General features: G+C 40.6%; 1 protein-coding gene across 1 annotated transcript; it reads left to right on the forward strand.

Moving 5' to 3' along the window:
* Positions 1-29: 29 nt before the first annotated feature.
* srebf1 (sterol regulatory element binding transcription factor 1) lies at positions 30-26,335 on the forward strand. The gene is made up of 19 exons (XM_023284841.3): positions 30-387; positions 4,659-5,219; positions 10,535-10,710; positions 10,802-10,939; positions 11,031-11,249; positions 11,415-11,529; positions 11,786-11,943; positions 13,075-13,291; positions 13,434-13,618; positions 14,411-14,672; positions 15,921-16,087; positions 16,336-16,504; positions 16,622-16,730; positions 17,625-17,734; positions 19,501-19,633; positions 19,785-19,950; positions 21,479-21,694; positions 23,642-23,753; positions 24,729-26,335. Exons 1-19 carry the CDS (start codon positions 282-284, stop codon positions 24,947-24,949), a joined length of 3,540 nt encoding a protein of 1,179 aa, XP_023140609.2. The 5' UTR covers positions 30-281; the 3' UTR covers positions 24,950-26,335.
* Positions 26,336-26,524: the final 189 nt, after the last annotated feature.

The following is a 26,524-nucleotide window of genomic DNA, read 5'->3' on the forward strand; positions in this document are numbered from 1 at the left end:
TCTGTTGGAGGGGCCGCTCCGGCTAGCGCCGTAAGCACGTTACTAGTGAATGAGCTCCAGTGTTTGGCTTCGGTTTGACAAGTTTCCCCGGACGATCATGGGGGGTCGGAGTGAGTAGTTAGTTGACACATCGCTAAAAAAGTTGCGGCTCGTTTTGCGTGTGTTTCGAGTCGACTTTGGGATCCGGCACTTTGTCAAATGTTGGAACTTTCCGATTTTTCCCTCTGAGCGATCCAACAGCCAGCCAAGTCTACATTGGGAAACCAGACACAAGAGTGAAGATGAACAGCATGTCGTTTGACGATCCTTCGTTGGACAATCTGGATCCAACCCTGTCGCTAAATGACCCCAGCGACATCGACACGGCCCTGCTGAGCGATATTGATGGTGAGAGAACGTTTAACCGTGGCTGTTGTCTAAACCTGTCGCCTTTGACGTTTGTCAGACAGCTAAACCGGCAACCTCACGCCCTCATGCTAGCTTATGTTTCAGCGTCTTAGCCTCTGTTCTGTTCTATATCTAATATTTAGTCTAACAACTCCATTTGTGCTGACATGCAGCACATACAGTGAGCAACTTGAAGCTTTTATGAGCTCACAGCGCACCTTTCATCAGCCAGCATTAGTTAGCTACGCTAGCTAGCCGTAAAGCTAGCGAGTATTGTTTGGAGGGTTAGCTAAACTGATATTAGTCGGTCTTGTCGGGTGTTAATAAAGTTATTTCTTACAGAGTAATTACCCCAATCTTAATGCATAATAAAATTGAGTGTTTTTTTTTGTTGTTGTTGCTAAGCGGGCTAGCTAGGCTAATAGCTAACGTGCTGCTAAATGGTCGTGGTGCGCCCCGCCCCCAGCATGCTGCACAGACTGGGGTTACTGTCGTTCATTCCTCTCTGCTGGGTTCACAGTGCCTCAGTTGACCGTATTGACAACTCCTAATAATTATTTTATTCTTAAATAAATAAATTAAGCAACAGATTATCCTCACTGTTAGTGTATTTCTCATTTTTGTTGCAAACACAAAATCTCAGTGCATAAATAGATTTTGAGTTGTTTCTGCTATTATCACTGTTATAAATGTGGGGATGTAGAGTCAATACATTTAGATTAGACATGCTTGAGCAGTGTGATATTTCTGGTAATGTTAGCGTGATGTGTATTTTGCAATAGCCAACGTGTAAATATGATAGTGTCTGCTGTAGGTGCATGTCCTACGGCCATGTTTGCCATCCTCCCTGAATGTGACCGGCAGTAACCCTGCTCGATGGTAACCCCGTTCAGACAGCTCTCCCTCTCTTTCCTGTCTTGGGCTGATCGGCATAGCAAGTCTCCGAGACGCGCTCTGATTGGCCAAGAGCGATCACCTCATCCACAACACTGCTTTACAAATCCAGCCTGCTGCTGCGTCCCTCTGCAGACACAACATGCACCCAGAGCCACTTATTTCTCACATATATTCCCTCTGAGGAGGTCTAGCTTGTTATGAGCCATTTTGAAAGCAGCGCATCACATTGTTTCGACTAAACTGATGTGCACAAAGCTGCCCCATTTGTTATGAGCATACAGTTTTCGTAGCAGTTCTGATGGAAAATGTACAGACATTTTCTCTCTGTTAAATTCACATCATGCTGCAAGACCATGATTAAGATTTATTTAACCCTCCTGTTATGTTGGTTTCTCAGGAACAACAATAATGTTCCTTGGTGCTTGTTTATTTATCCAAAAGTGTCAGAAATATCCCAATAAACTGTGCTTGTATCTCATTATTAACTGCATTACTAACCATTTCATTCGAATATTCTGTTGTAGTGTTTTTCACCATTATTTATCTGCAGTTTTCTGACATGCTAATATGCAGTCTTTATGGCATTTTAGTAAATATTTCCTTGGTCCAAGCAGGTTGATAAAAGGCTAAATTTGTTTGTTGTTAACAAACAGGAAGGTGAGGAAGATTTAAATACTTTTATTTTGCTGAGGTGGTGACTGAACGGCAGTAAATACAATTAAAACCATTTCCCTCTTGTGACACTGTGTGTTTGAGTGCAATAATGTAAATGTTTTATCCTTTCCAGCACAAAATGTGATTGTATATTCCCTGTAAGTTGTGTGAATAACATGTCTTATAGAGCTCATTTTGCCTAATTTATTGCTTTTTGTTTCTGGGAGTCGCTTGAGTTTTTGGGATCACGACAACAAAAAGTGTCCAAACTACAAAATTTCACATTGTCCTGTATTTTTTTTTTATGTTTATATTATCATGATTGAAGATCTTCATTATTCTGACTTCTCTTTAGCTGCAGATCTTGGTTCAATGAGGATAATTCACTCGTTTTTCATTTTAAAAAACGCAAGTTAAAACTCTTTTTTTTAAAATACACATTGGAAAGTCCTACATATAAAATACAGCAGTTTTTAATGGCATTGATTTTTTTCAAAATGGATTATAAATTTTTTTTTTTTTTTCCTGTTTATGGAGCGATGTTGATAAATTAATATGAGACCCCTCTTCTGTTCAGGGTGGGTTTGCATATCATTTCATTTTATAGGTTGATTACACTTATTTAACCAAGCAGAAGAAGCTTCATACTGAACAAATACTTTTAGCGATTTTTTTTTTTTTAAATAGATTTTTTCACTTGAAAATTGATCAATTTGACCTGCAACATAACAGGAGGGTTAAAAGCCAAAGAGAAAAATGCAAACTGTGATGTTTTTTTTTTTTGTTTTTTTTTGTACTTTTGCACTGAAGTTGTGACTGTTGTAAATCTTCTCAACCCTCAAACTAAGCCCTTCTTTTTTGTTAACATTTATTCAGCAATCGCCTGGTAACATCAATGTAGAACTAAAAGTAAATTGAGGAAAATGGTGCATATCAATGAAAGCAAAGTCTGATCATCCAGTAAACACATCCCAGAATCCATAGAATTCATCCTTATTAAGCCAAGCAGAAAAAGTTTCATACCGAACAAACCCTTTCGACATTTTTTTTTTAGATTGTTTCGCTTTAAAATGTTTCAGTTTGACCCGCAACATAACAGAAGGGTTAATAAATGTTTGTCGCCGTTTTCGCCCAAAGCTGCAAGAACATTGCAAATACCCTGACAGCATTCAGGCTGACTAACTTTAAATACAGAATTTACAGTATGCTGAACCTGGGGTTGAGTGTGTTTTCAGTCATGGTTAGTTTTGCATGCAGATGTTTTTATTCAAGTTCTCCTTTGAACTGGATGGTTTTTTCCTTTATTTGAGTTTGAGGAAAAAAAACAACGCGTTAAAAGGGAAAAAACAACAAAATGTGAAACAAACCTGTTCTTTTTTGTAGTTTAACTATTTGGTGCATCTGTTTTTAAAAATGCAAACTCGAGAACAAAAAAAATATTTCTCTGTTTTTCCAATGCACAGTTTTAATGTTTGTTTTAAACTTGAATGTTTGGGACTTACAAGGCCGTGTAAAAGTTTGGGGTCATTTAGAAATGTCCTTATTTTTGAAAGAAAAACAGTTTTTTTTTTCAATGAAGATCACATTAAATGAATGATAAATCCAGTGTAGACATTGTTAATGTGGTAAATGACTATTGTAGCTGGAAACAGCTGATTTTTAATGGAATATCTCCATAGAGGTACAGAGGAACATTTCCAGCAACCATCACTCCTGTGTTCTAATGCTACATTGTGTTAGCTAATGGTGTTGAAAGGCTCATTGATGATTAGAAAACCCTTGTGCAGTTATGTTAGCACATGAATAAAAGTATGAGTTTTCATGGTAACCCCAAACTTTTGAACGGTGGTGTATTTTTGGAAAACATTGTCATTGATATCAGCTGGTTGAGGGGAACAGTTGTGCATTCCTTCCCCATATTGCACTGCAGTGCGCTCTCTCTGTTTAAATAATAAACGTTATGCATGTAGGTTGATGCATTAGTAACTAGTAATGTACATGAAAATGCAGGTGACCCAGTTTCCTCCTAAGTTGTTTTCAGAGCCACACTGACAGACCATATCTCTCAACAAACTCCCAGTTGGAACTGGTCCTTGGGTATCCTAGTTAGGTTATTTTGGCAGATTATTCTGTGTTTTTCTACTTGGTCAATACCATTAATCCTTAGATACACGAGGGATTGGACCCTACACTCTTCCATTAGTGGGTCAAGAATAATCAATCTGTTTTTATGCCATTTTTGTCATTTCGGTTCAGAATAATAATTTGTATTATTGTTTGTATTATATTTTGGTCCACACAAGAATGATTTCATGTTTTAAGTATGTTTATTTTTAACTTTATAACACATTTTGATGATTGGAAAAGAAGAATATTGCACAGAACAGCAATATAAGAATGTCAACATCCATTTTGTTGACATTTTTCCACTCTTTTCCTCCAAATTTGTGCATTTCATCAACTCTTGCATGATATTATCAGTGATAAAGAGCTTGGGGTAGTGATGCAAACATTGCAATTTCTTTAAAAGTATAAAAGGCAACTTAAAAATTCAAATGGAATGCTATCAAAAACCTGTTTTTCTTAGGAATAGCTGGAAAATGAAATGATAAAAACTTTTCATTACAAAGATATTGCAAGAAAACGACCTCACCAGGTCACTTTAGACCCACTGATGTATCTGCGTGTTAATGTTGATTCTGGTTTCTCTTCCTCTTCAGACATGCTCCAGCTCATCAGCAACCAGGAGATAGAGTTCAGCGGACTCTTTGATGCTCCTGCGTATGCATCAGCTCCTCCCACACAGGAGATTCCTGGTTTGACCCCGACCGTCACCTCGGCAGCCCCTCCACCCACCACCACCACGCCTTCGTCTTCGTCTTCCTCCTCCATACTAAGCAGTAGCCCCCACCTGGATGCACTCCTGGGCCCTCCCATCACCCGCAGCTCCTCCACCCCAGACAAGGCCTTCCAGCCTCCTACCTTCCAGCAGTCTCCTCTGTCTCAGGTCCCCAGCACCACCCAGAGGCAGCAACCAGCCTCTCCGCCACAGGCTCAGAGCCTCAGACAGCCCCAGGTGGAGCAGTCCCAACCGATCCTCAGCCCACCTGCCCCGGCGGCTCAGGCGGCTTCACCTAATGGCTCACCAGGACCAAACCCAGGGTTCACTTCCACGCCTCAGGCTCTCTTCACCTCTCCAGCACCCCAGACTCCTCCTCAGCCCCAGCCTCAGACGCAACCTCAGGGCCGGACCGCCTACAGCAGCCAAAGCAGCTTCACAGGTAGGAAGCCCTGGAGGGTTTGGCCTTGTGTCGTTGAAGAAGTGTAAGTTAGACAATATCCGGTATCTACAGGTCCTTAAAAATCTAAAAAAGTCTCCTAAGGGAAAACTTCTTCATGCAGAGACATGTTCTTGTCTTTACATGTCAGTCAGTTCATTCATTCATTCTGCTTGTCTCTCAACAGACAGGTTCCTCTGGTCCTTTATTTTATTCTTTCCATGTATTTTTTAATAACTTTCACTAGCAGCGTTTAACAAGAGATAGAATAAAGCTGACAGTTCTTTATTTTGATATTTAAAAAGCCTAAAATTTAAATTTCACAGTTTTCAAATCTTTTTTGTTGCTCTGTGGAAACTTCAGTATCTTCATAGCATATTTGTGAAGAACTAGGTAGAAAAAAGAAGACATTAACACCACATTTTTAACAAACATTTACTATAGTATTTGATTTGAGATCAAGTATGATATGAATGTTAAGTCTTCAGTGATTTGACCACTTTCCAGAAATACTTCAATAATGTATCCATTGACTATTCTGACACAAGTAGGTGAATCCTACCTGTATAATATAATATCACATAGACAAACCTGCATGGGTGTAGTTTTGTTTTCTTCAGGAAACATGGGAGGAAAAATAAAAAAAAAAAATGTAAAAAAATAAAAATCTTTTGAATAGTTACGTAAATGTCTGTTGTGTAATATATCATTAACATAGGACTCCACCAAATATCTTTATTACTCCACCAAGGAACGAGGCGAAGTTATGTGACGATCGGTGTTACTTTGTCTGTCTGTCTGTCTGTTAGCAACATTACTTAAAAATGGATTAACAGATTTGGATGAAATTTTCAGGGAAGGTCAGAAATGACGCAAGGACCAAGTGATTAGATTTTGACAGTGATGCGTCTTATAGTCTGAATCCACAGATTTATTAAACATTTCTGTATCATTGCGAAATAGCAGCACGGTATCACTGTAACCATGACAACAAGTGAACACGACGTCAGCTGCCTGCTGACGATCACATGATTGAGATTCTACTACAAATCCATCGCTTCGGACTTATCAGGACTTATCCATCGGAAATGGTGCAAATTGTGGGGATGTTTCTGAGTCCCATCAATTCCTGCCGCCCGCTATATATTTAGGTCACACAATTTGGTATCTGTACATAACGTAAACATGCATAATAATACACACCTGTGCTCAGCGCAAGGTCATTTTGTTTGTGGGTACATCTATATTAAATGGACACATTCTATGGTGCCGTTATTTCTGATCATCAGTAACTAATATATAAATGCTGCATTTCTGACAGTCCCATATGGGGGAATGAACAGCCTTGGCAGAGTACTGCGCTCTCTGACTGCCTTTCTAGTTTGTTGTTTTTATGTGCTGAATAATCAGGTTAAAATTTTTAAAGCTGTTTCGACACCTTCCAACTAAAACAGTTCATTATTTTAAAATGGATTACTAAACAGATGCAAACAAACTTTCAAGCAGATTTGTTTTTCTGGTGCAAGTCTGGTGCTCTATGAGTGAAACCCCAGTGGTTGGAAAGATGGCTCCTCGTGTGTAGTGAATTTATCAATCAGTCTTTGACACTAGGTTATTCAACATCACCTGATCGCATATGCAAGTGATTATCTAATAGACTTTGCTCTGCAGCGTTGGAGTCTATGAGCTAAATGAAAATGATTTGTTTGGACAGATGTTGTCGTATGTGTGCATGCAGCATGTCTGTATGTAGTACAAAATACATGGTGTGTTACACTGCCCATAAAAAAGTATTTGCCCTCCTTTTTTTTGGTTTTCAGCGTTAAACACGGACAAAATAATTAGATTTTTTTCTTATGTTTTCTTTCTTTTTTTCTCTACAAAAATTGCAAACAAAAGAACCATGCAAGAAATATGACTTCCATGAATTAATGTCAATAATTACAAGTATTAAAGCAAAAATAATGCATAAGTATTCACCCCATTCAAATCAATTTTTCACGGATGCACTTTTGGCCTGTATTGCAGCACTGAGGCTGTGAGGATAGGTCTCAGTCAACCTCGTGCATCTGGACGCTGCAATTTTACCCCATTCTTCTTTGCAAAACTTTTCAAGCTCTGTCAGGTTACACAGCTATAGTGAGTGAACAGCCCTTTTCAAATCCTGCCATAAATTCTCAGTTGGATTGAGTTCTGTGCTCTGACTCGGCCACTCCAGAACATTCATCCTGTTGTCTTTAAACCATTTCTGTGTAGTTTGGGTTGTTTGTTTCAGGACATTTTATTGCTGGAAAACAAATCTTCTCCCAAGTCTCAGGCAGACTGAATCAGGTCGTCCTCCAGGATTTCCAGATGTTTTGCTACTTTTATTTTACCCTCTACTTTTACAAACCTTCCAGGACCTGCTGTTCAAAGCATCCCCATGTCATGATGCTGCCGCCACCATGCTTCAAGAATGGTGTGTGACTTGTGCTTTTTCACGAACCTTTTCACAGCACTGCTTTGAATATTCTTTTGTCTTCATGGTGTAGTTATATCCAGGAGTGCTGATTTACTGATTCAGTGACTGGACCTTCCAGATAAAGGCATCTTTATGCTCCAGTCACATAAATTCACAGCACTTGAACGGTTTCCATTTCGCTAAGTGTGTGACTTTCTAGCACTAACTGACTGCATCAGTGTTGAATTAGCTTAGTAAAGTGGGTAAACACTTATGAAATTATACGCAATTTAATATTTTTAATGAATTGACATTGCTTTGTAGAAGTCTTATCACTTTCTCATGAAACACAGTTTTTTTTGTTTTTTTTTTTGATAAATTCTTGTCAAAAAAGCCCTACTAAATATAACATGATTCAGTGTTGAAAAAGGGAGACTCTTCCAGTGAGGCTGAAAATGACTTGTGATGACAACTGAGTGTGTTTTACAGTGAGAGTAGTAGTGAAGTAGTAAATGCACGTGTCTTGTTACATAAGCACAATAAATTTTTATTACTTCTTAAAACTCCCTGAGCCTGGTACGGACAGGTCAGCATGATAGCTAGCACAGTTGGAGCTGATAAGAAATACAAGGTGACACACTGAATGTTGTTATCGCATATTTCTAATGAGATAAGAGTTCACCTATTTGCCTACAGACCCATAAATACGGTCAGCTGTTGCAGAGGATTTCACGGTTTAAAGCAGGAGTGTGAAATTCATCTTAGTTCAGGGGCCACATATATCCCAGTATGATCTCCAGTGATCCGGACCAGTAAAATCACAGCATAATAACCGATAAAGAACCACAACTCCAATTTTTTTCTTTGTTTTAGTGCAAAAAAGCACATTCTGAAAATTTTTACATTTAAGGAGTTATGTTTTTACAAAACATTATGAACAAACCGAAATTTGTTAAGAAAAATAAATTACATTTCAACAGTATTATGCCTCAGTTTATAAGTTACACAATACAACTTACAGATCACAGTGTTTCTACAAAGACACAAAACATTTAGTCACAGGTATCTGGAATTGAACAATATAGTATTTTACTTTAAAAAAGACAAAAAACAACAAAAACAAGACAAAGTATTACAAAAGTGAGACACAAAGCGACAAAAGCAAGAAACAAAATGGCAGAAATTGAGGTAAACAACATGAAACAAAACAAAAAAGGGCCATAAAATTTGACAAAAGAGTTACAACGCGACAAAAACATGGACAAATGACAAAAATCTGACAAAAAATGACAAAAGCGTGAAACAAAACAAAAATGATACACAAAACAACAAGTAAAGCAAAATACAAAATGACAAAAATAAGACTAAACACAAGCAAGACAAAAAGGAAACGCAAAATGACAAAAACGAGAAACAAAACGACAAAAACGTGAGACAAACGACAAAAGTCTGATAAAAACAGGACAAAATATTAAAAAAATGGGACACAAAACGCCAAAAGTTGACAAAAAAATGAGACGAACAATACGAAACAAAACAAAAACGAGACAAGAAAGTTACAAAGCGACAAAAAAATGAACAAACGAGACAAAAAAACTACACAAATGTCACAAACGAGACAAAAAATGACAAAAGCCTGAAACAAAACCACAAAAACAATACACAAAACAATGAATAAAGCAAAACACAAAATGACAAAAATAAGACAAACAACACAAGTGAGACAAAAAGGAAACACAAAACAAGAAACAAAATGACAAAAACCTGAGACAAAAAAGTCAGACAAAAAAAGTCAAAATGACAAAAACAAGACAAAATATTACAAAAATGAGACACAAAATGACAAAAGAACAATGAACAATCTAGTATTTTACTTTCTGATCAAAACAACTCGTCATGGTCTAGAAATTATTTGAAATTTATAGTTTTACAAATTCACAAATTGCAATTTGTCTTCTCTGTAATTTCTACACTTTATAAAATCATCTTGCGGGCCGGATTGGACCCTCTGGAGGGCCAGTTTTGGCCTGCAGGCCGCATGTTTGACACCCCTGCTTTAAAGATACAGCAGCGCTTTTTTGAAGACAGTTGTGTTTTTTGTCTTTATGTGAATTCTTCAGATATTGTAAGCATTTTGGTATATAGTGAAGATGTTTTTTGAAAATGTACTAAAACACTGCTCACAATGAGGCCTTCAGCAGCAGTGACAAGAATATTGGACCTATTGGACTTTACGTTTTACTGATACAGTTTGTTGGCTTGTGTTTAATTTTCAAGTCAGTTCTGTTATAGATTGTTGTCATGTGAGTGCTGACAGTCGGTATTCCCCAGACATCTGAACCTCTTATCGTATGTCCCGATAAGAGAACAGTTAATCTGGTTTACTATAATAAATAGTTGACTGAGAGCAATTCAACAACAATAATATCATGTACTGTGGAATATTCTTTTGAAGATTTTTGATAGAGCCTGACTGATACTGGATTTATGGGGAGTATAAAATTTGGATATCAATGAATCAGCTGACTTTCATTAGATAAATGCTAATCCTGTGTGTTAGTTACATCTGTTCGTCAATTTTTAACTTCCCAGCAATCTATTTCACAAACTAGTTAGCAGATTACTGTGGTGATAACATTTCTAAATTACCCCAAACAACTTTTTTTAGTATTATATGCAAATATATTAGTGAAAAGCCGATATCTGGATATAATATCAGCTGACAGTGTTTCAGTTGAGCTCTAATGTTCGATCAATATCAGAAATTTTTATTGTGTAACAGCAAAACGTGCAGATAAGGAGATGGATTGTTGTTATGGATGTTTCATACAAGCCTAAATTAAGACTGAAGGAATCTTTGTGGGTTTTTTTTTTCCAGCTGGCAGTCCCAGCAGTGTGAGCACTCCCGCCACCAGCCTGTCCTCTTCGCCTCCAAGTGTCCAGCCGGTGGCCATTCAGACTCAGATCCAGGGGCTGACCACCACCTCTCCTCTCCTGACCACATCAGGAAGCCCCCCGGCTCAAACCATCGCACCCCATGTGCAGCAAGTTCCTGTAAGTGTGTGAGGCGGTAATTTAAACTATTCTAAATGCACCGTAGCCTTGTTTCCGTTTACAAACATCTGTCCTGGTGTGTGTTTCGAAGGTGTTGCTGCAGCCACAGTTCATCAAGGCTGAGTCTCTGCTGCTGACCACCCTGAAGCATGACCCCTGTATGGTCACTACCGTGTCCTCCCCCACATCTCTGGCCACCACCACCCCAGTACAGAGCACCTCCCTGCAGGTAGACACACCATGCCGACTCAAGCTCAACACTGAGGCTATAAAATGCCCTTGAGAAATGTAACATACCTCCACTTTAATTACCTCTGTAGGCTTTTATGGGCGGAGGCGCTATCCTGACTACGGTGCCTGTCATGGTGGATGCTGAAAAGCTGCCTATCAACCGCATCGCCATCAGCGGGAAGCCAGCAGGCCTGCCACACAAGGGGGAGAAGCGCACGGCCCACAACGCCATCGAGAAGCGCTACCGATCCTCCATCAATGATAAAATCGTGGAGCTGAAGGACCTCGTGGCTGGCACTGAGGCAAAGGTAATATTTAAATGATCTGATCTGAATTACAACACGATCCTCTCCTGTTTTTACCTGATGTGAACTAATCAGACACTTTATTTTGTCACTATATTACCTAATATTTACACTTAAGAATTGCCAATATAGCCATTTAATTTCAATCAATCTTTCCCGTTTGTTTAGCTCAACAAGTCTGCTGTGCTGAGGAAAGCCATCGACTACATCCGTTACCTGCAACAGGCAAACCAGAAGCTCAAACAGGAGAACATGGCTCTTAAAATGGCAGCCCAGAAAAACAGTACGCGCTTGAAGTCTTCCCTTTTCTTCTCTGCAGCTTTTTGGCAGTTTATTTAAATTCTTTTACAGTAAATCATTGGTTTGACATTCTGTCATGAGGTCTATTGATAGCCACTGCTATCCTGAAATGAAAAAAGTGGAAATGGCCTCATATAGCTTCTAAGTAAGTGGATTCTTATGTGGCAGCTTCCCCTGCCTTTGTACTGCTGATTGACCCTCTAACTGCTCTCTTTGTCATTCCTTTCCTCTTTCTTCAGAGTCTCTCAAGGACCTGGTTGCCATGGAAGTAGATGGACAGCCTGATGTGAAGAGCGAGCTGCCCACCCCACCAGCCTCCGATGTGGGCTCTCCGACTTCTTTCTCGCACTGTAGCAGCGACTCAGAGCCTGACAGTCCGATGGGAGAGGATACCAAGGTATGAAACTCACATTTAAACTGCTCATATGCAGTCTAAATGGTAGCAGTGTTTTTTTAGTCTGTCACATTAGATGAAAGATGAAGATAGACAGCCAAGGAAATGTAAAGACTGCCACTATCTGATGTGATTAATGGCTCATTTATTAGTAGGCAATTAAATGTGGTGCCTTTGAACATACAGGCTGATGTCAGAGTGCGACGCAAGTTGATTTTCACTTTAAGTCGGAACTCCGGCGAAAATGTAAACAAAGCCGTTACGTGCATCGATATCGATCAGTTCTTCAGAAAAGTCATGAATTCCAACAACTTTGAAGCATGTGCGAGTCATTTTACAAGAAGATAACAGAATATGTTGCATTGTTTTTACAACATGAGTGTTTTATTACATCTAATTTCACTTCCATGGAGATGGCTTTCCTTTTCAGAAGAGTCTGACTTACGCTTTGGAGCCATAATGAAGGTCAAAAAGTTTCCAAAAAACAACACAAACCAAAGAAAGTGAATGTAATCCAAGGTGGCATGTAACCAGCAAATGTAAACTAAGCCGTCTTATGGTGTAGCGTGACGACATATTCGTCCGCTCCTCTCGCCAACTAGTTCCAAGTAACCAGTTCTGACGTAACAATGAAACGCCGTAGGTCGAGGACGTTGTAAACCGAGGCGATCCTGTATCTATGATTGGACACTCGGGGGAGCTATGTAGAGTTTGCAGTAGCTACAGTTGATCGGCTGTGTTTTTTCCTGTATCTTTAAGGTGTCCTCCGTGTTTGTTCAGTGAAGCGTTTGCAGTCATGACCACTGAATTTTGCATGTTGTAATCAACCAGCTCCAGCAGAACACTCGTCCACACTTTGTCATTCTGAATTTCCTGAGAGAATAAAATAAACACGATTCCTGTGGGCAGAGAATAAATCCACAAACACCTACGACAGACAACAGCTTACATACTACTCTGAACTGTAAATCAATAACTGCTGCACTGAAAAAAGTGTACTTACTGCCTTTGTCAGATTCATAATAGAGACAGTAGTTACACTTGATGACAATGAATGAGCTTTTAAAGAAAATGAATATTCTTTGTGCCTTTTAAAACACTAATTTATCCTCCCGGACTCTCCCTGTGTGCCAGCCAAATGTGGGCATGTTGGACCGATCTGCAGCAGGCGGCGGCGCTGGCGGCATGTTGGACCGTTCCCGCATGGCGTTGTGCGCCTTCACCTTCCTCTTCCTCTCCCTCAACCCTCTGGCTGCTCTGCTCTGCTCATCCGGTAGCAGCTCGGCCGGAAACACTGCAGCCGTCAGCACCCATCACACAAGCAGGAGCGTCCTGGGTGTGGATATCGCAGGTACTGAGTGGATAAATCCTGGGGGGGCATGATGATGATGGTGACGGTTATGTAATGCTGTAATTTTATGTAATGTGTTCTATAATATCCTGCTGTCACACTAATTTCTTGCAGTTAAAGATGATATATTTGTTGTCCACAGCTGACTCGTGGGGCTGGATGGATTGGATGCTTCCGACTATACTGGTTTGGCTACTGAACGGTATTCTTGTATCCGGGGTTCTGATCCGACTGTTGGTTTATGGAGAACCTGTAACCAGACCACACTCAGGATCGTCTGTCTTGTTCTGGAGGCACCGCAAACAGGCCGACCTGGACCTAGCAAGAGTACGTGGTTTACTTTATAAAAATAGATGAAGTTATGGAAATGTACACTACCGTTCAAAAGCCAGACAATTTCATGTTTTCCATGAACATTCACACTTTTATTTAATACATAAAGGTGCTCTACATTAGTTAAAGTTGATATTATTAGCTAAAGTTGCTCAAAAATGAAATAAAATTGCTCTACATTAGTTCAAATTGCTCTATATTATTTAAAGTTGCTCTTAATGACTTACAGTTGCTCTATATTCAGTAAAGTTGCTCTGCATTAGTCAAAGTTGCTCCATATTAAAGTTGCTCCATTTTACTTAAGGTTGCTCTAAATGAGTTAAAGTTGACCTACACTGCCATTCAAAAGTTTGGGGTCACCCAGACAATTTCATGTTTTCCATGAAAACTCACACTTTTCTCCATGTACTAACATAACTGCACAAGGGTTTTTTAATCATCAATGAGCCTTTCAACACCATTAGCTAACACAATGTAGCATTAGAACACAGGAGTGATGGTTGCTGGAAATGTTCCTCTGTACCCCTATGGAGATATTCCATTAAAAATCAGCTGTTTCCAGCTACAATAGTCATTTACCACATTAACAATGTCTACACTGGATTTATCATTCATTCAATGTTGTCTCCATTGTAAAAAAAAGCTGCTTTTCTTTCAAAAATCAGGACATTTCTAAGTGACCCCAAACTTTTAAACAGTAGTGTATATCAAAAAAATAATGAGCTGTTTTTCTAACTTCATCTTTAGTGCTACACAGAGTCAACTCACCTCATCTCTTCTACTCAGGGAGATTTTGCTCAGGCCAGTCACAACCTGTGGACCTGTCTGAAGGCTCTCGGTCGCCCCTTACCGACCTCCCAGTTGGACCTGACCTGCGCTGCCCTCTGGTCTCTGCTGAGATTCTGCCTCCAGCGCCTTTGGGTGGGCCGCTGGCTGGCTGCCAGGGCCGGAGGGCTGCGATCGGATCGCCCCCTGCAGGAGGACGCCTGCAAGAGCAGTCGAGACGCCGCCCTGGTTTACCACCGCCTGCACCAGCTTCACATGACAGGTTGGTCCGTGGGGGGAAAAAAAAAAAAAAATCTTGTTTCAGAATGAAATCTGTGGCAGACTGGACTTCACATAGCAGCATTAAAGAGCAGCTCAGCTTACACAGCGATCCACAACTTAACTTGAGCTCTGACTTGGGTGCCAACTGGAAATGTCAACTATACAGCTCAAGACATTTAAAGGAACACATAAATCATTGATATACACTGTAATTGATTGAGAACAGAATGATGTATGAATGAACATGGAAACCAAAATGATTCACCCCCTGAGGGGAGGGGATTCACAATCACTTATACTTCCTAACTGGACAGATCGATGTCCCAGGAGTTTAGTTGAATTAGTGATGATTAAACGTTCCCTTAATTTTCTTCAGCTGTCTGTTTTCTAGTTCATAATTACGTAAAACTGACTCACACTGTTTTGTTGTTTTAAAATCTTTTTCTTACTATTTTTTTGTAAATGCTCAATAATGTTGGCAGTTACTCCAGTAATTAAAGATAAATAAATTCAAAGAAAGATTAATTATTGAACTTTTCCATTTTTTTTATTATCATTTTTTTGGCCTTATTATATAGGACAGTGGAGAGAGACAGGAAAGTGGGAAAGTCATGAGCTGGATTGGAACCCATGACCACTGCCTGTTTCTGGGCCGCCGGCTCAACCAGTTGAGCCTTTTCCATTTTGATTGATTTATCTGACAAATGTTATTTATGTAGTAACTGGTCTCTCATCATCTGTCATTTTAAAAAAGTTGAGTATCTCAGATTCAGAATAATTAGGGCCTTAAGGTTCAGAAAGGACAGGTCATCTCACGCTTCAGCTTATTTTATGGCTCTTATCCAGGTTGTTTTCTCCTGACTGGATCTCTGCTTGTGTTGTATCGACTCTCAGATGTACGTCGTTTTGGATAAAAGCTGTGAAATGAAACTGTAGAATCGTAGTTATCTTATTAGACTTCTCCTTTAGACATTGAGTTCAGAATGCTTGAACCCAGGTGGAGGTTTGATTGGCCTGTTGCTAGCTGTATTCTCTTTTCTACCCTCTTTCTCACTGCTTTCTCCGTGACGTTGGAATAATCTGTGTGCTTGTGTTTAACTGTGTATGTATAAATTTGGCTTAAGGACTTGTTAGCAGACCTCCTTGGATCCTTTTACAATTTCCCTTTGTGATTATTGCATCCCTGTTGTTTGGTGTGACTTGCTGTACTTAAAATTTAGTAATTATGTTCTTGTGTCGGTGCGTAAAGGTAAGCTGAACGGCAGTCACCTGTCAGCGGTGCACATGGCTCTCAGTGCAGTGAACCTGGCGGAGTGTTCCGGCTCATGTCTGCCTGTCGCCTCTCTGGCTGAGGTCTACGTCTCTGCAGCTCTACGAGTCAAAGCCAGCCTGCCAAGAATTCTACATTTCACCTCTGTAAGTGCCTCCGGTTTGCACATGCACAGCCGTCTTGCTCAATCATTCATATCGTGCAAATTCAAGCTGACTTTTTGCTTGGATGCTGTCTGGATGAGTACTTGCACACTGTCTTGCTGCTTATTTAAGTGATATGTATCAGACATTGACATTTGGTTAGTTAATAAACAAACTGTGATGTTAATGACCTTTTTGACTTGAAGTAAACTGGACTACACTAACCTGAAACTGTTTTTTTCTCCTGACAGCGTGTGTTCCTGAGCAGCGCCCGGCAGGCCTGTTTATCGTCCAGCGGCAGCGTTCCTCCAGCCATGCAGTGGCTCTGTCACCCACTGGGTCACCGCTTCTTCGTGGACGGAGACTGGGCCATTCGCAGCACCCCTAAAGAAAGCATCTACAGCCAGGCTGGCAACACCGGTGGGTGAATGCAAGACGTTCTGCTTTTTATAATGCCTTTTGGAACTCTCCTACCATTTACATGCACACTCTGATGTCTGAATTCGTCACCTTAATAGTTTGTTGGTGCTTTTTCAGTGGATCCTCTGGCTCAGGTGACTCAGGCATTTAGAGAACACCTCCTGGAAAAGGCTCTGTACTGTGTGGCCCAGCCTCATGGGGAGAAAAATCCCAGCCAGGGCGAAGGGTGAGAAAACACAAACATCTATTCCTTCTGTTATGCCACTGAAATTTTATATCTTTGATTCTCACAAGAATTTATTCCAACATCAGTCAGACTGTACAATGCCGTATTATAAACTTCACTGGTCTACCTCTTTTACTGCTGCACTTTTTCCTCTTACTTACACTACTGTTCAGAGGTTTCTATATTAAAGTTGCTCTAAATGAGGTAAAGTTGACCTACACTACCGTTCAAAAGTTTGGGGTCATCCAGGCAATTTCATGTCTTCCCTCCCTTCAAACACTTTTATCCATGTGCTAACATAACTGCACAAGGGTTTTCTAATCATCAATGAGCCTTTCAACACCATTAGCTAACACAATGTAGCATTAGAACACAGGAGTGATGGTTGCTGGAAATGTTCCTCTGTACCTCTATGGAGATATTCCATTAAAAATCAACTGTTTCCAGCTACAATAGTCATTTACCACATTAACAATGTCTGCACTGGATTTATCATTCATTTAATGTTATCTTCATTTAAAAAACTGCTTTTCTTTCAAAAATCAGGACATTTCTAAGTGAGCCCAAACTTTTGACCAATAGTGTATGTACAATCACTGTAACAACCTCGTCGTCTTGTACATAGTTTTCTTTTTAAAAAAAGTTGTCATCTTCCGTATATAATGTTCTCTGCAATTTTGCACTGTGTATTTCTCATTTATTCTTGTCCTGCCTTTATACTTTTTTTTTGGAGCTGCTGTAACGGTGAACTTTCCCCACTGTGGGATCAATAAAGTTTATCTTATCAATAAGAGTAAGAAATTAGTAACTGAAAGCTTAAGGAAGCTATTTTAAAATCAACAGCATGTGTTCATGTGGCATCAAAATAACCCTCGGATATGTGTCTGTCCATAGGGAGTATGCTGATGCCCTGGAGTATCTGCAGCTGTTGATTAGTGCATCCGATGCGGCGGGTGCCACCTCCCAGTCCTTCGCTATCGGCTCCAACATGGCCACAGTGACTGGTAGGTTAAAATGACAGCTGTTCTTTCTTTCATTGTCGGTTTTATGTGCAAAAACAAAAGATCAGAGTTTTGATTTTGAAAATTATTGAAAACAAACTGCATGAGTGTCAAGTAATGGCTCTGGTTTTTGAATCCTGACTACATAAAATAATTTCCAAAACTGTGCCTCTGTTGTTCTAGTACAGGGGTGTCAAACTCATTGTAGTTCAGGTCTCAAGTGATCCGGACCAGTAAAATCACAGCATAATAACCTGTAAATAGCCACAACTCCACATTTATCCTTTGTTTTAGTGCAAAAAAGTACATTCTGAAAATGCTCACATTTAAGGAATTTTCTTTTTACAAAACATTATGAACAACCTGAAATTTAAGAGAAATAAATTCAATTTCAACAACATGATTCCTCAGTTTATCATTCACATATTACAACTTCCAGATCACAGTTTATCTACAAAGGAACACAACATTTAGTCACACATCTGGAACTGAATGATACAGTATTTTACTTAAAAAAAAAAAAAAAAAAAGACAAAAAAAAAAAACAATAAAAACAGGACAAAATATTACAAAACTCAAAATGACAAAAATGAGACAAACGACACAAAACAAGACATAAGAGACAAAAAATTTGACCCAAAAGTTACAAAGCGACAAAAAAATGGACAAAAACGAGACAAAAATGACAAAAGTGTGAAACAAAACGACGGAAACGATACACAAAACAAGGAATAAAGCACAACACAAAATTACAAAAAAGACAAAACTCAAGCAAGACTAAAAGGAAACACAACCCGACAAAAACATGAGACAAACGACAAATCAGTCATAAAAGACAAAATGTTACAAAAATGAAACACAAAAGAACAATGATCAATCTAGTATTTTACTCTGATCAAAACAACTTGTCATGGTCTAGAAATTATTTTAAATTTATAGTTTTACGAATGTAGTTGTTAATGTCTTCTATGTTATTTTTACACTTTACAAAGTCGTCCTGCGGGCCGGATTGGACCCTCTGGTTGGCCGGTTTTGGCCCGCGGGCCGCAGGTTTGACACCCCTGCTTTAATACATGAACACGTTCACATCTAGGTTTTAGACTTCTTGCTTCATTGCTGCTTATCTCTTCTCTGAGAATTGCTTTTGTTGTCCTACATTTTTCTTCACGCTTACCTTGTTCTTGCAAAATAAGAAACTGCACGAGATGGAGAAGCTTGATTTCCCCTTGACTTCTACCCTCCCACCACTTTCCTTTGTCCTCACTGATCACTGATCTGAGTGAGAGCTGGCTAGGTGAAAGGGAGGCATCCGCTAGATTGCTTCATCTATCTTCACCACTGTCAAATCGGTGATCACCTTGAGAGGAGGGAGGGAAGAGAGGCTGTGCAGGGATTTTAATGGGAGACTTTTCTTGGCAGAGCCTCAGGTTGCTCACACACTGTCAGAAGTCTCTCTGTGTGTGTGTGTGTGTGTGTGTGTGTGTCTGTGTGTGTCTGTGTGTGTGTGTGTGTGTTGCCCAATGTTAAATGGAGTAGTTTTCCCTCACGAGGGAGTCGTCAAAATGGCTGCTCTTCCTCAGCTCATGTTGTGACTACGCCGGAGGGCAGAAACAGATTGATTCAGAGGTCAGAACACCGACAGCAGCTGTCTGTGTGTGTGCAGCGTCATGCATGCTAAATATGAAAGTGGGCAGTGAGGGATTTGAATATTTGCATGTTTGTTTATCTGGGGGTTGTCTCACCTTTGACTGTCTCTCTGCCACATCCAGGCTGCGATCCTCACTCCAAGTGGTGGTCCTCGGTGGCCGTGGTGATCATTAACTGGCTCCAGGGAGACGACGCTGCAGCGGAGAGGCTCTATCCGACCGTCGAGCACCTGCCGCGCAGCCTGCAGAACGCAGAGTAAGTTGGATGCGCGCCCGCTGCAGCCAGGTTAAGAGGCTGCTGCGTAACTTTTGGTCTGCTAATGCCAAGCTGAGACGACTCTAAACACTCCAACGGTTCCACCACTTTAACCTGTGTCCTCTGTCTGTTTCCTCCCTCGCCCTGTCAGGAGTCTTCTGCCCAAAGCGTGTCTGAACACATTCAGGGCAGTGCGGGCTCTGCTGTCCAAGCCAGAAAACTGCCAGCTGAGTCTGAGCTACAGTGACAAGGCCAGCGCCCTGCTCCGAGACAGCCTCAACCTAGGACCGCACTGCCATAGCTCCAGTTTAGACAAGGTAGAGAGGCGCCAGCTCTGGCAGATTTCTGCACACAAAAGTCAAGTTGATGCTTAATATTCCTGTGAAGGCATCTGCATAAAAGTACAGAAAAATAGAAAACACACAGTGACAGATGTGCTCTCACACACACAAACAGGAAATTGCCCACACATGCACATGATCATTAGAGCAGGGGTGTCAAACATGTGGCCCGCGGGCCAAATCCGGCCCACTTTACAAAATATAAAAATTACATTACATTAACTGTAAATTTAAAATAATTTCTACACCATGACAAGTTGTTTTGATCTTAAAGTAAAATACTAGATTTTTTTCATTGTTCTTTTATCATTTTGTGTCTTTTTGTCTCGCTTATGTTTTTTGTCTTTTGTCACTGTGTTTTGCTTCATTTGTTACTTTATGTAGCATTTTTGTCGTTTCACACTTTTGTAATTTTTTGTCTTGTTTGTCCATTTTTTTGTTGATTTGTAACTTTTTTGTCGAATTTTTTGTCTATTTCTTGTTTTGTGTTTGTCTCATTTTTTTTGTTATTTTATTTCTCACTTTTGTTTTGTTTCTCAATTTTGTAATATTTTTTGTTTTTGTTTTTTTGTCTTTTTTAAAAGTAAAATACTACATCGTTCAATTCCAGATACCTGTGACTAAATGTTTTGTTCCTTTGTAGATAAACTGTGATCTGTAAGTTTTAATGTGGAAATGATAAACTGAGGAAACATGTTGAAATTGAATTTATTTTTCTAAAGAAATTTCAGGTTGTTCATTATGTTTTGTAAAAGGTAGCTCCTTAAATATGAACATTTTCAGGATGTCCTTTTTGGCACTAAAACAAAGGATAAATGTGGAGTTGTGGTTATTTATAGGTTATTATGCTGTGATTTTACTGGTCCGGCCCACTGGTATATGCCCCTTGAACTAAAATGAGTTTGACACCCCTGCACTAGAGTATACACACACCTTTTTTCACAATACAGAGCACCACACTTTACCAGACAGCGAATCCCCTGCAGCAACTCCACGCTGTGATACTGCAGTGTCCTACCCTCTGGCATTCAGCAGATGGTGATGCTGGTGGATAGGTAGCTCACAGTGTGTGTGTGTGTGTGTGTGAGTGTGTGTGTGTTTACGGCCAGAGCTGCAGTGCATTGTAGTTGCATTGCATGTGTGTCTCAGCGGAGTGCAATGTACCTGCAGTGCAACACAGAGCTGGGCCACTAGCAGCAGAACACACTCGGGAGGGCTAGAAGATGTCCTTTGACTTTGAGAGGAGGCATGTTTTAGCACAAAATATCTGTGTGTTAGATGTAAATCTACACTGCAAAGACAATCAGATCTTCCTAGAAAAGAAACACAAATAGCAGCTGAAAAATAACTGTACTGTGACAACTGTTGCCTTTTTGTTCTTTTTTAGCATGATAAATTTCAAGCTTATTTTTCATTTTTATGCATTGTTTGTGCATTTTTTCTCCCTTTACACAGATTTTAAATGATTCATATTTCACTCATAACCCTGTTTGTTTCTCCTCAGGTCGTCCAGTTGCTGTTGTGCGATCTGCTGTTGGTTATGAGGACCAACGTGTGGCGTCTGCAGCAGCAGGGGTCCAGTCCTGCAGGGCCGGGGTCGGTGGGCACCAGCGGACCTGCAGGAATCCACCAAGCCTCCCCACCGGAGCTCCAGGGCTTCCAGCAGGACCTCAGCTCCCTGAGAAAGCTGGCACACAGCTTCAGACCTGCAATGCGAAGAGTAAGTAAAGTGGGGTTCTTTTAGTCTTTTGTGGGAGTACACGAATAAAAGTTTTCATGGAAAACATGAAGTTGTCTGGGTGACCCCAAACTTTTGAACACTAGTGTAGGTCAACTTTCACTCATTTTAGAGCAACTTTACCGAATGTAGAGCAACTTTTAACTCATTTAGAGCAATTTTAAATATTTTAGAGCAAATTTAACTAATATGGAACAACTTTGACTCGTTAAGAGCGACTTTAGTAAATGTAGAACAACTTTAATTCATATCCACTACTGTTCAAAAGTTTGGGGTCACTTAGAAATGTCATTATTTTTGAAACAAATTTTTTTTTCAATGAAGATAACATTAAATGAATCATAAATCCAGTGTAGACATTGTTAATGTGGTAAATGACTATTGTAGCTGGAAACAGCTGATTTTTAATGGAATATCTCCATAGAGGTACAGAGGAACATTTCCAGCAACCATCACTCCTGTGTTCTAATGCTACATTGTGTTAGCTAATGGTGTTGAAAGGCTCATTGATGATTAGAAAACCCTTGTGCAGTTATGTTAGCACATGGATAAAAGTGGGAGTTTTCATGGAACACATGAAATTGTCTGGATGACTCCAAAATTTTGAACGGTAGCGTAGTTAACTCCAGTTCATGGTTTCTACATGATGTAGATTTCATCGTCTGCCGTGTCGTCCTCTCTGCAGATGTCTGTTTGCAGAATGTAGGAAAACAAATGCTTGTTACAAGGAGAATCAGTGAGATTCAGTGTTATCCATGTTTACAATTGAAAAGAGTTGATTGAAGTAGTAGCTGCCAGACTTTGGAGGTGCTTTGATTTGTACACGGTTTCCGTTGACGGGGCTCAAACACGGCAGGAAGCTCCAGACTCTCCAGAAATCCTGTGTCTGCTCACTGTGCTCAGCACACCTCAGGAATAATCCCATTGACACGGTGCTGCAGCCCAATCTGTAACCAGCTGCTACATCCTGTAAAAAGCGCAGAGTCACAGCCGGCATTTCAGAAACATCCACAGGAGCCTCGTGTGTTTGATATGAGGTGCAACGTGACCGTCTGCGTAGCATACCGACGCTCACTTATTATAGCATTAATGAAATGAAATCACATCCACATCTGCTGTCCATGTTTGGAGTCTGTAAACTATGAACTGGCTTTTAGGATTAATGTGAATGAGTGGTTTTATTTTGGTGATTTACAATCAAACTTTGATTGAGCTTCAGTTGTTTTCTGAGCTTTCTCATGTCAGATATTCCATTAAAAAATCATCAGCTGTTTGCAGCTTGAATAGTCATTAACCACATTAACAATGTCTAGACTGGATTTCTGATTCATTTAATGTTATCTTCATTGAAAAGAATGGCTTTTCTTTTAAAAATAAGAACATTTCTAAGTCACTCTAAACTTTTGAACGGTAGTGTCGATACCCAGACTGTTTACTCACACTCTGGGATATCAGCAGGATGATCAGCTTTATACGCCATGCGTGTTGGAAAATTTGCATTTAAACCATCTCAGAATGTGTCTTCAAATGCTCTTAAACCCGCGTGTAGGATTTGATCCGGATACATAACAGCACACATTATGAAAAGCACATTGCACGTAGACGTACGAATGCTGCCTGTGCACGTATTTGCAGGCAGCCTGTGGTACGGCCCTCTGTGGAAATTAGCTGGGAGGTGTCGCAGCACACATGCACGCATGCACACATGCACACGCGCACACGCACACATGCACACGCACACGCACACACGCACACATGCACACGCACACACTCCCCCCGAGGCGAGTGTTTAGCAGCGATGTTCACAAGGCTTCAAAGTCTCTCCGAGGTAGAGCCGAACATTATGTGTGAGTCATCATCACTCGCTCTCCTCCTCCTCCTCTGCTCCTCTTCCTCGTCTCTCATCTCGCTGCCCTCCATCTCTTCCAGTTGTTCCTCCATGAAGCTACAGCCAGGCTAATGGCAGGGGCCAGTCCCACCCGCACACATCAGCTTCTGGATCGCTCGCTGCGACGCAGAGCAACGCCCGGAGCCAAGACAGGTGTGTGTGTGTGTGTGTAGGTGTGTGTGTGTAGGTGGGTGTGTGTGTGTAGGTGTGTGTGTGTAGGTGTGTGTGTGTGTAGGTGTGTGTGTGTGTAGGTGTGTGTGTGTGTGGACGCTGCTGCTGTTGGTTTTATATTTCATCTGCTCTGCACAAACATTTCTGGCTGTGAGCAGCTTTGTTTTATTAGCTCCTGTTGATGTTTTGCATCTAAATTGAGCGTATTCTTGTTTGTTTATGGTGATTTAATAGTCAAATAGTTAATTTAAAGTGATAATGAGTCACTTAAGTTGACAAAAATGCTAAATATTTTATAGTTATAGCTTCTATAGAGTGAGGATTTGATGTTTTTCCTCATCTTATCTCACGGTAAACTGAATATCTTAGCATGTGGGACAGGTTTTGAAGAAATTTAAAGACGTTTCCTGATGTTTATAGATCTAATGATTGGATGAATTTAGTAATAAATTTGACAGAAGTAACTGGAGAAAAATAATGTTTGCATCCCTGCTTTATTTAGCATAGAATATATTTATTGTCACTGGGATTTGGAAGGAAATTCAGATAAGTGCATAGATAATTAGTAGGTACTCAGTAAATATAGTAAATACTTACACTTTCTAGTGTCTGCTTTATTTACTTTGTTACAATAATCACTGCAGAGTTCTATTTTTTTATAAATCTCATCAGTGTGGTACTAGGAAGATTGAAGTAGGAAGCAATAAAGAATGCATTTTCCAAGATTATTATTTATTTATTTATTTTTTGGTTGTTGCAACTTTTCCAGCTCAAAGTTGAGCTGAGAGTCTGTGAATGCCAGCAATCAGCGGCTCTAATCAGCTCCTCCAGTTATAAATCACATCAGTAATTACACATCGAAGCGCTGGGTCTGATTGGCTGTCTGTGGCTGATGACATCATGAAGCTGGCTCCAAGCACCACGGTAACAGATCTGCTTTGTTGTTTCCGTGTGCAGAGGAGTGCGAGACTCGGCCCGGCCAGCGGGAGCAGGCCGAGGCCGTGATGCTGGCCTGCCGGTACCTCCCGCCCTCCTTCCTGTCGGCTCCGGGCCAGAGGGTGGGCATGCTGGCCGACGCCGCCCGGACCCTGGAGAAGCTGGGGGACAAGAGGACCCTCCACGACTGCCAGCAGATGATCATCAAGCTGGGCAGCGGCACCACCGTCACCAACAGCTAGAGCTGAGGGCCGGGAGGGGCTGAGAGACATGCACGGACGATGTACATAGAAACATCCGACATACAAAAAAACAGACAGAAACATGCTTCCAGAACCACATGGTCTCGTTTTCTGGCGTGCAGCTATCCAACAGATTTATTAAACTGTACAGATTCATATCAAACTGGATTCTCTTCATGGCTTGTCCCTCCCTCCCTCAACCCAACCCCACATCAGAAGGCACTAGAGCTCCCGATGCTATGGATTGTCACCCGAACATAGGAAGCGTTTTGTTTTCTCCTGCCGAGCTGGTGAGAATGCGTTGCAGTGCCACAGTTTGACCACAGAGAGGAGCCGTGACGTCCTTCAGGTGGAAGCATGAAAGAGATGCTCGCCCTGCGTTTCCTCAGAGCGACTCCAACCCAGTTTTTTTTTTTCTAAACGGATTCTGTGGGTTGGAGCCGCTCTGATTGGCCGCAGAGCGAAGCATCTCTTTATCCGTGGGAGAAAAACGACCAAACCGGTCCGACCGTGGGCTTGTCCAGTGGGAAGCCGCTCCACAGGTCGTTCAAACACCGTTGAAGACTTATTTCAGCGGTGACGACCTGCAGCGAGGCGGCTGACTGCACAAACCCTCCGTCTCTTTCTGCACTAGGCCCACAAGGCTGATTTCAATGAGATAAGTAATAATATGGCTTTATGAGGTTATTTTCATAGAGGTCGTGTTTTTGTTTTGCTGTGTACATATTTTAAAATGTATTTATGATCTATATGAACTTTGATTAAGCAGTATTTTGCATAAGCAGAGTGTTAAACGCTTATTTTCTTCCTGTAAACCCATTTCGTTTGGTAGTTTTAGACCAGGCCCACATGATAAAGTTACTGTACTGAGACAGGATCATGATATCAACGTGGCATTTCGAGTCACGTAGTCTGTCGACCTTTTGCACCGTCAGACACATATGCAGCTGTGATATCAAGAGTAGCTGGCAGATCGACAACTCAACACAAACCTTTGGCACTTCACTGAAATTGCGCAAATCATGGAGACGATTTCAAAATATTTGACCGTTTTTGTCCAAAGAGGGCCTGTAGTGGAAGAGCAACATGTTCAGTCATCATAGTTTAACTTCCCTAGAGAACCACCACTTCTTTTTTTTTTTTTTGGATTTCAGAGGATTGTAAAAACTTGGAAAGAAAGAAACCTTCAGCATGTGTTTTTGTCTGAGGACCAGTTTGTTTTTTTAGTATGTCACTAATGTGAGAGACCGAAAAAAACACGGTTTGAGATGACTGCGTCTGAAGGTATTGTTCGTGTGTCTTTTTAACCGACATCCTTTCATCTCTTCCTTGTTGTTTGGTTTCATCCTTTTATCATGTAAATATTAAAACATTTTGTAAAGAAGACGGTGCTGTTTACTGTGGTGGTTTTTTATTTTTAACGGTGTAATGTGGGCTGATGCCAGACGATTAAAAAACTAGTCGAGTCTCCTTCCGCTAACCTCAAAATTATGCAAGTAGGTCATGGGCTTGCATGTAAAAAGTGCTGGAAACTTTTTTTGCCAGATGTAAAACAGAAATGGAAGTAAATTGCAA

Source organism: Amphiprion ocellaris, chromosome 19 (genome assembly GCF_022539595.1).
Source record: "Amphiprion ocellaris isolate individual 3 ecotype Okinawa chromosome 19, ASM2253959v1, whole genome shotgun sequence".
In the NCBI taxonomy this organism is placed as follows: Eukaryota; Metazoa; Chordata; class Actinopteri; family Pomacentridae; genus Amphiprion; species Amphiprion ocellaris.